The sequence below is a fragment of the Echinops telfairi genome, unplaced genomic scaffold (genome assembly GCF_000313985.2).
Source record: "Echinops telfairi isolate 266 unplaced genomic scaffold, ASM31398v2 ScPeMD7_7410;HRSCAF=8448, whole genome shotgun sequence".
NCBI lineage: Eukaryota > Metazoa > Chordata > Mammalia > Afrosoricida > Tenrecidae > Echinops > Echinops telfairi.
In genome coordinates, this window is record NW_022111310.1 from 684,444 (window position 1) to 694,565 (window position 10,122).

A 10,122-nucleotide genomic window follows, 5' to 3' on the forward strand; every position below is an offset into this window, starting at 1 on the left:
ATGGAAAGAGAATGGGATTTCCCATGAGCTTGTTGAAGGCCCCTCATAATTTCCCTTTTCCATATATTCCATGAAAGTGGGATCGGGCAGCGCTGTGATTGCCTTGCAAGCAAGGTGTTTTCCAGGCTCGACCACGGCGGAGCCTGTATGGGACTGAGTTCCCTTTGTGGCTGAGGACTGGTCCATGATATGCCTATCTATCCCTCAGTGGATGGACTTAACCAAAGACCTCGGTGCACTTGTCACCTATTGTGGCAAGCCTCGGATAGAATGTTGGCTACTATTGAGAACGTCGTCATTTATGAATGATCTGTGAACGAGGGAGCTTCCAAAAGTTCATGGGGGGGGAGGGGGGCGAGTCATCGTCTTTTCATTCCACAAACTTGTAAAAGCCCCTTTGTGTTAAAACCAGAGGAAGAGAGATGAGAATTGATGACGCCAGGGGACATAATTCAATCTATACCAGAGGGTCTCCAGCCGCGTGGCACTTTTGAACGACTCCATCACCTTCAACTCGGAGCTCAGGTTAGCTCTTGCCTTTACCACGACACCCACAGAGCCACAGAACCTGGAGCAAGATCAGCAGTGCCTGATCCACTCCAGGTAAACCATTCAGTGCCTCTTCCTGGAACACCCCTTCCCCCACCCCTGGGTTGTGGGTTTTGTACACACTCTTACCTTTACCTGGAATGCCTTTCCTCCCCATTTCTTCTGAATTTCCCACTTGAAGTCCCGCTCAGTCTTAATGCCTCAGTTCGAAAGGCACCTCTGCCAGGAGGCCTTCTCTGATCACCATTCCTCCAACTGAACCATATCCCTCTCCCAAACCCTCACTGTCTGCTGGTGCATGCCTACCTTCCACCCTGCTCTGGACACCAGAGTGGAGCCTGCTGCCCCGAGCTCCACTTCGGGATGTAACAGCTGTATTTCTTTATAGCAGAGAAGACACCTTGGTGAAAGTTGCGTTTACCATTTGGAAACACTTTCACAGAAGCATCACGGTCTTTCCTACAAGCTCCTCTCGGTTTATGCCCCCTGCAGAGGTGAAGAGACGTTTAGAGACTGCCTTTCATCAGCACACTGGCCTGCAAGAGCAGGATCCAAGCCGGCCAGTCAAGGCTCAGAAAAGGCCCACTGGTTCTCTCAGGCTCTGAACCTGGCTTCCAGGGAACTTAAGGGGTGACTTGCACCTGCTAAGCCCCGTTTTCTGACCCTCACTCAGGAAGGGCGGCTTGGAAGTGGCCTGGGCGGGTTTGGGTTGAGCATCTCCATCTTCCCTGCCTGGAGGCTTGGGGCTGCATAGACCGTGGATATCAGCGACCTTGGGGTCTGTCTGTGAGGAAGCACAGGCGCGAGGTCTCTGGCCCAGAGCAATGAAGTGCCCGCTCTTCCTCAACAGTCCCTGTAGGCTTGAGGTCTGATTTCAGTTCCAAAACACAGTCCCTTCTCTCTGCAGTGCCCGCCTCTAAGTCAGAGCTCCCGCCTCACCCCTCTCTCTCTGTCTCCCCCAGGAATCTCCTTCGTCATCATCCATTGTGGAAATGAATGGAGGCCGTGAAGCCTGCTTTATTAAATATGAATGAGTCGCAGCCCATGGCCCCCACGCGGTCACTAGCCCACTCCATCTCTGGCAATTACTGCGTCGCACACACTGTGCCAAGGGGCGCCTCGGTCCCTGCTTGCCCTTGTAGACTGACACCACCCGGCAGGGGCAGGGCTCAGGTCTGCAGTTGCCCTGCCCCTGATCGAGTGCTGCTCCTGGGCTCCCAGGCAGCCCAAACACTCGGTTCTAAAGGCTTATGGACAGGGCACCTCCCACCGAAGCATCTTGGAGTGTTGGACTCTGGCCACAGAGAGGCTGAGGCTCTGGGGTCCAAAGGCCAGGCCCCCTGGCGTGAGCGGCTTGTGACCTTGTTCATATGTTAGAAGAGTGGGCAGCACCAGAAGGCCCAGGTTCCAGGCAGTTTCAAGACTCAGCCTGGAGCACCTCTGAACATGGATCCCCACTGATGGCGCAAACTCCATGGGCGAGGTCCCTGGATGCCACTGATGTTCACATTCAGGTACCGCCTTCAAGGTTGGTGGTTCACGCCCATCCATCAGTGCCATGTGAGAACGTTCTGGTGGTGTGGGTCTGTAAAGATTACAGTCAAGAAAACCCTATGGAGAAGGTCTACTCTGAGCCACATAGGATGGGCCTCAGGAGTCAGCACTGACTCGATGGCAACAGGCTCGGGTAGACCTGTGGTGACTTATTCCTTATAAAACCCAGCCCAAACTCACTGCCATCCAGTCAGTGCTGACTCGTAGCAGACCCCCGTGCGTTTCTGCGACTGCAACTGTTTATGGGAGTAGAAAGCACGGTCTTTCTCCTGAGAAGTGGCTGGTGGTTCCCAACTGCCGACCATGTGGATCACAGCCCAACTTGTAACCATGACACCACCAGGGCTCCTTAATCCTTCTAACAACCATGACATGCTAAGCTTGATGCCAACAGCCATCTAATTTGTCCTGTTCACAGTTCCAGGGTCGGGGACAGAGTAGATGCTTGATCACTATTTATTGGATTAGTGACTAACCGTTTAGGAGATGAAAGAGTTGAGGGTTGGAGAACTTGGCCAAGGGCCCGCATCAGGATCGCATCAGAGCCAGGGCCAGCTCTGGGTCCCCACACCGCCCTGCTGAGCAGCCTGCAGCTGGGGTCCGAGGGAGGGGCTCTCTGCCTTAGCCACTCCCAACCCAGGCCAGAGTCCAGAGTGTCAGTTCCATGCTCTGCCTGCACAGAACTGCTCGAACCCAGTTTAATAAGGAGAGCCAACAAGGTGCTCGGTAGCCGTTATGTGGCTCGGTCCTCATTGTCACCCCAGGCCCACGGATGAATTAGTGAAAATAAAATAAAACCAAAAAGAAAAAGAAGAATAAGAAATTGAACTTAAAAAATTACTTTTATTTTAGGAACCAATAAAATTATAGCAAATATTTACAAATAATTATCTCACATAAAGGTTACATAAAATCAATTCTTCACAAGTAACAGTCACTCATGAAAAGACACACAAATATTGAAACTACGCCAATCTTATTGCATGGTTCTCCAGCTAATCTAAAAGAAAGGGGTTGCAGTCAACCATTTAACTTAGAAGAAAGTCACAAAGCCCAGATTTGACAAGAAAACAAAAAACTTTAAAATAAAAATCAAAACAGAAATCCCATCCCTGTTGTCTCCCAAAGCCCCTCCCCCAGCCCCTGCCCTCCTCCCAACAAAAGAAAAATATGTCCAACATCTTTGGCAAATTGGCACTGCTGTAATTACATTCAAATATTATTACACACAAAAGCAACACACGCCACTAAGGAAAGAAAAACACCAATATTTGAAGTCAGTTATTTCCTACTAGAAAAAAATAATACAAAACATACACATTCGTGAGAAGCTTTCCCTCCACTGCTCCATCTGCTGGAAATCTCAACCATCCCCGCTTCCAAAGGCAATTCGATTGTGGTTTCTGTTGTTGTTGTTGCTGTTGTACTTTTCCCCCCATTTTTGTTTTTGAAGTCAGCGTCTATGCAGGCATCGCAGGCTTTGGCGGGTACAATAGATGTGCTTTCTTGGATGCTGGAAGGTCAGCCCTAAGACAAAGTCAACTGTCTGAAAGAACGAAAAGCAAGATCCAGGTGTCTTCCGGCAGAGTTCCGCTTGCAATGCCATCCGCATTGTTACAAATACTCCTGGTCCAAAGGCCACTAGCGGGTGAAGAACCAGGGCCATGTCTTCCAGCAGGAGTTGGGGTAAAACCGCAGCCAGAGCCCACCCTCAGCCCCACCCTGAAGACCCAGTGACTGACAGTCCCAGGCCCCCCCTATCTGCCAGCCCACAGCATGCTGGTAACTCAGGGCCTGGGGTGGCCTGCCTCTTCCTGAGGCCCGGGATAGGCTGCTGCCCGGTCTGCTCACGTCTCTGACCCAAGGTCAAGAAGAGAGGGCAAGAATTGGCATGAGGAGACTCCATGTTTCCTCTGAGTTTCAAGTATGTCTGAGGCATGGAAGGGGTATGTGTGTGTGCACATACACATTCATGGGCACACCTGTGTGTATGTGTGGGGTGGTGGTGTCAGATCCCAAGTCCCTGAGCTTTGCAGGGCATTTAAAAAGAGACTCAGGGTTTACTTGTATTTCAACTTCACAGCAATTAATTGGCTGGAATATTCAACTCCCCATTTCCTCAAATGCAATAAAATGGTTTCATGTTTGAAAATAGAGGAGCCACTCGGTGGCTTCCTTTCTGTTCCACTCTGAGGAGAGTGCCCAGTTTGTAAATAAAACATAAACAACAATCGATCATCCCAAACCATTTGTTCCCAGTGGTGCTTCTGGAGAAGATAAGGGCTGTGGCCACATGCATGGAGGTTTGGGGACGAGGGCCATGTGCTTGGTACTCTGTGCCTCTCTCTTGGCTGGGTCCAGGTAAGGGCTCTGTGAGGCTGCAGCCTGGAGAGGATACTCAACTCCCAAGTCATCCCCCCACTGCCTTGCCCCCGCATTCCTCCCTGGTCCCCGTGCTCGGGCTGCCCAGGGTCTGTGCTCTGTCTCCTGCCCACACCCCAATCCCTGCAGCAAACAAACAAAACCAGTGGTGTTTTCTCCTTGTGCTGCTCAGAGGTCTATTTAAAGAAAGAAAGGTGTACCTGAAAATGGTGGCTTTGTGACTCCCACCTGTCAGAGGAGCTAAACAGGGTCCCTGGGGACAGGTGGCCTGAAACTCTAGAATGGAGGCAGTGTGCGCTGAGGTGCCCTACGGTCCTGGGTGCCCAGGAGCAGGGCCTGCGTGCTGAGGAACTGCCAGCAAAGGAAGGGCTGGGCTCTGCCTGCTCCCAGCAAGGGGCCCTTCTGCTGCCCCTGCAGGCCCCTCGGAGAGCAGGTGGCAGGAACTCGCTGCAGCCCTACCTGCCGCCACTCGGGAGGTGCAGCCGGGAGCTGACAGTGGGCCTTGTGGTCAACACCATGGCTCCCGTATGACTATGCCAGGTGGAATCGTGAGATCTGGGGACAGCAGGGGACAGGGGGCCAAAGGGGCTGCTGGGAGGCCGGGCAGGCTGTGGGCCAGGAGTCGTGGCCTGAGCTGTCCAGCTTTCCAGGGATGTATTTTGCTATCGGTTAAGAAATGCACTTGTCTTGGACCTATCTGGGGAGCGAGTGGAATAAATTCCCCTGGAGGGCTGGGGCGGAGTGGGGGTACCTGGAGAGCACCGAGGCCAGCTTCCGGTGGGTGACAGGGCCAGGGCTGCAGGGCTGGTCTCTATAGAAGGTGGACATGAATTATCCCATCCCACCCTCGCACCAGCCTGATCTCTTCAGGGGCTGGGGTTTTTCTCTCCCTTCTGAACAGACACGTCTTGTTCCCAGATATTTGTCAGGAGGGCTTGCTTTGTCTTTAAGATTCGTTCCCTCTGGCTTGGTACTAAATTCTAGGGAACATATCACCCAGAGAGGGGCTGGGGCAGGAACCGCAGGCTGCCAATGACAGGGCCGTTGCACTGGGGCGTGATGTCTCATAAAGGGATTTCACCCCTCAGTGACCTGCAGGCCACATCTGGGGCTCCTTTCTACACATGTAAAAAGGTCCCAACTTCCCCCTCCCCTGGGAAGCCGCTGGCTCTCCAGCCCCGCCCCATCAGGGCTCCTCTAGCTCACCTTCCACGCCCAAGCCGTCGTGGAGCCCAAGGTGGAAGATGGGAGGGTGGCCGGAGCCTGGCCTTGCCTGTGTCTGCCACAAAGCTATGCTGGTCATGGCCAGGCCTTTCTCTCCCCACCCTGCTCCCTCTTCCCCAGCACCAGAGTCAAGGGCACAGGGAGAGGAGAGACGGCGTGTCGGGCCCAGATCAGGGTGCAAGTTGGTAGCCAGTTAAATCAGAGTGGCTTAAAAGTTTTCATGCTTGAGTGTTGTTCAGTGGGGCAACCCCTCTCAGCCTGGTCACACGATGACGCCACTGGCCAATGACAGTGGGAGGAGCCTGCCCTGACATGACATGCCTGCTCCTTGCAGCCAGAAGGGCACGGGAGCCCTGGGCCCTGGGTGTCAGTACTGAGTACCTGTCCAAGCTCCTCCCCATGGAGGCAGGGCCTTAAGCAAACCCCAGGCCCTGTCTGAGTCTCAAGGCACGGCAGGGAACAAGCCAGGAGGAACCCTCCCGAGGATGGGTGTGCTTTTGGGCTAAGATTCAGCCGGTTTTCACGGACCAGCAAAGCCACCACCCTCAGGCCTGTCCTTCAGGCCAGCCTCTGGTGTCACATCCTTTTCGCCTCGGTATGGGCCTGGGGAGTTTCTAGGGACCTGGGGTGGGTGGTCTCTAAGCTGCACTCCCAAGCAGGGGCAAGCACGTGGGGCCTGGACCGGAGGATAGATCCATGCCATCTCTGTCTTGTCATGTGAGTCTTGAACCGCAACCCCCCCACCCCCACCCATCTGTGGGACGAAGACATGAGCTTTGCCTCTGGGTCGGGTGAAGTGCGAAAAGCACCAGGCAGGCTGACCCCAGCTAAGGGGCCTGGGGAAGGGAGGTCGGCATGATATGTCATCAATGTTCTCTAGGTCGGAACCAGCCTAATGGTATAAAAAATGTCATAAAATTCAGGAGGTCCTTTTCATAAAGGCCCGGAGCCAAAGCCGGGAGGCGTGCCCAGGCCTCCTGCCTCGGTGCTGGTGAAGCCCTGGATGCAGGCATCCCGTGTGGAATTCTCTGCAGCTACTCAACTGTGTGGGTGTCCTTTGGGACCATCCTCGCCAGCTCTGCTGGGAGGCGTGGGAAGTCTGAAGGTGAGAGCAGGGTGCAATGTGTGTGTGTGTGTGTGTGTGTGTGTGTGTGTGTAGAGTGTGTGTGTGTGTGTGCACGCATCTGTGTGTGCTTGTGCTTCTGCCTGGCAGCCCAGGAATCAAGGGGTTGTCAAATACATACAAATCCAATCCGAGGCCCCGCAAAGCCTCAGGCAAGGGGGGAAAGGTAAGAGGAGAGCTCACATAGGGGCTGGAAGGGGAAGGGGAACAGGTGGTGGAGAGGTCGAAACCAGCCTAATGGTATAGAGGCCATTGTGGGGCTTTTCTAGGAAGGATGGGACAGTCTCGGGCTGCCAGCTCAGGGAAGACCTATCTTCGCCCTCCTGGCCTGCAACCACTAGCCAGAGCCAGGATCCAGAGACGTGGGGGCAATCATCCCGGGAGAGGGGTGGGCAGGGGGAACAAAAGGCCTGTGCTTCAGACCCTCACCTACCACTTCCCGTAGCAGGGAGGAAGGGAGAGGGGAGGGGCCAGGATACACTTTCTCTCCTTTGCTTGGTGGGTGGCTGGCAGGTGGAGGCTGGAAGTGGACTCTGGCCCCAGGTCTCTCTCCCTTCTCTGCCCAGCAGGCCCCCAGGAGTGGGGACTGCTGGCTGCATGCTCCCTGGCCTCTACCTCTGGCCTAGTGGACCAGGCTTTCTCAGCAGTTCTAACAGCCCCCTACCCCCACCCCCAGGAGGCAAAGTCTGGGGCCTTGGGCCCAGGGCCATCCTCATTGTCTACTCCCTCCCTATCCCCTAGGTGGAAGGTGGATAGGTGGCGGTGGCAGGGATCACCATGGGCCCAGATGCCAGCCCCACCTCTGCCAGTCATTGCTTGGACACTCTGTCTTGTTGGACCTCGGGTTTCTTTCCTGTGCTACCAATGTGTGGGAGTGTTGGGGGACAAAGCATTCGTTGGTGGGCACAGGTCTCATGACAGCGCCCTAGCTTCCCCATGCTGGACCTGTTTCCCCAGGGGACTCAAGCTGGGTCTTTGAGACCCTTGTGAATTCCACCCCCTTGACTGTTCTTGTTTCTCACTTGGTCCAAGTAATGGCAGGCACTCAGGTCCTGTCCCAGCCTCAGCTCTGTCAGGTCCAAGGGAGCAAGCAGTCAGGTGACCAGCTGTGCCAGGGCAGGGCCTTGTCTGAGGGCCCACAGCAAGGCAAAGGTGCAGTCAGGACAAGGCTTCCCAGGTCTACGAAGCTCACGTGTGGGTGCTCTGTCCTAGCTCTCTGCCAGCCTGGTGGCGCACAGACACTGGGGCACTGCCACACGAGGCTACCAAGCTCACCATCACTGCTATCATTTCCATGTTTCTTGGCCTCCACTCACCCTAGCTGAGCTGGCAGGAGCGATTGTGCAATGGATCGAGGTGCAGAGGAAGAGATGGTGGCCCCTGGCACAGCCACGCCAAACCCACATCCTGTGTTCACCTGATTCTTGCCCTGCCCCTTTCCCCAGAGGCCTCCCACCCCACCTCCCAGCCCCAAAGCTACCCCCAGGGTGTTTCCTGCCCACTTCACCACAACGAGTTCTCCAAGCTCCCTTGCTGAGCTCCTGCACCACCAGCCATGGCCCGGACCACCCAGGCCCCTTGTGCCACCAGATGGGCACCCATGCAGTGAGGTTAGGCTTCTGCCCATTCCACTCCCCTACTCCCAGTTGCATGCTCAGCTCCATGGGGCTTTGGGTGGGTAGGGGGGTGCCCTCCAGGGCTGATTGTGAGGGGTCTGGTGGGGAGGTGGGCGTTGCACAGGGTAAAGTCCTTCTGATCCAGCAGTGTCTGCCCCGCTGGGACAAGCTTGTCTGGAATCTACTCACGGGGTTCCTGGTGGGCGTGTGGGCATGAAACGCTATATTGTCCAGGGAAGCTGTCCAAAGTGATGCAGACCTGGGCATGCTCAGAACACACAGCCCATTCAGGCCCATGGTCCCGGGGGCGGAGTGGGGTGGTGTGGGGGTCGGGAGAGCCTCAGGCCCGGTGATGCCTTTGTCCCACGGAGTGCTGGCTTTCAGAACTGGCAATGTAGCGACATCTTGGACGCCCCTCTTACTCTGCAGTCGAGCTGAGGCGTGCCCCCAGAGACCCCTGGAGTCTGTTGATCTGGAAAAGAGAGGCTGGCCCTGCACTGGGCCCTGGCGAGCAAAGGCAGGGAGCCGGCTGAGATGTCTCCCCCAAACGGACTTCTCCTAGGGAGGGGTCCTGGGGGAGTTGGAATACAGCCAGCCTGAGTCAAGACTTGAAAGAAGTCTTGACGAACAGGAGGCTGGGCGCCCGCAGTGGGCACCTCAGCCTCAAGGACGCTCCCAGGACACCGATGGAGCACTCGGAGCTCACGGAGGACTCGTGTACAGGACCCAGAGGTGCGGTGGCACCCCAGGAGCACAGGATGTGTTACGGGGTGGGCGGGATGCTCCGTCAGACGTTCAGGCCCACAGGAAAGCAAGAAGGTATTTACAGGGGTCTGTGGAGGCAGCCAAAGCAAGCTCTCCCCCGCAGTCTCGGGCAGGGGCAGATCTGGGGGCCACAACTGTCTGCGGAGCAGTCTGCTGGTTTGTGGAGACCCAGGCGCTGTCCGGAGGAGCTCATCGATGGACTCAGGTCCGGACAAACATCCAGAAGTCCAGTAGCCCTGCCATCAAGCCCCAGAGTCTCGGCCAGGAACAGGGAGGAAGGGAGGTTCAGGCAGTGGAAGTGGCTGGGGACGATCTTGTGGGACCCCTCTGGCTGTCTTTCGGGGGCCCTGCAGGCTGTTGCCCTCAATGATATGTGTCGTAATCAGGGCTTGGCGCTTGCCTGTCTCCGAGGGTCAGTGACGGTCATAGGCAGTGGCGGCTGCAGGGGGCGCAGCTCCCCGGGCAGCGGCACTGTAATAGTATGGGGAGCCTGGAAGAGATGGAAAGGGACCTGAGGTTGGAGGGTGCTCGTAGTCTCCCTCACCCCCATCCCTTTCTTGTTTCACCCCACCCAGGCCACAGCCCTCTGGCACCAAGACGTCTGTCCCAGTCTGCTCTGCAAAGTGCAAGTCACGGCCAACACTTGCCCCCACGGGACCAAAGCCTCCTCCTCACTCAGAGCTGGGAGGGCACGCTCTCCAGCGTTCAGGGTCACAGCCATGCCCATCCGCTAGAGCCCCGAAGGCCTGCGGAGCCCGAAGTATTGACTATCTGACTTTCCATGGAAACAAACAAACTAACAAGGCAAAAGAGCAATGGACTGTGTGGTCTCACCCTTGCCTACCTCACCAGATGGACTTCTTACACACACACACACACACACACACACACACACACACACACACACAC

The 10,122-nt window shown here is 55.7% G+C and overlaps 1 protein-coding gene across 1 annotated transcript in view; it reads right to left on the minus strand.

Annotated features, from left to right (window-relative positions):
- Window positions 1–9,626: 9,626 nt before the first annotated feature.
- Window positions 9,627–10,122, minus strand: part of PAX5 (paired box 5) — a 197,055-nt gene continuing 196,559 nt past the window's right edge. Inside the window, exon 11 of the mRNA XM_045296527.1 lies at window positions 9,627–9,703. Coding sequence (XP_045152462.1) covers window positions 9,627–9,703 — 77 coding nt within the window. The remainder of the gene's footprint in view (window positions 9,704–10,122) is intronic.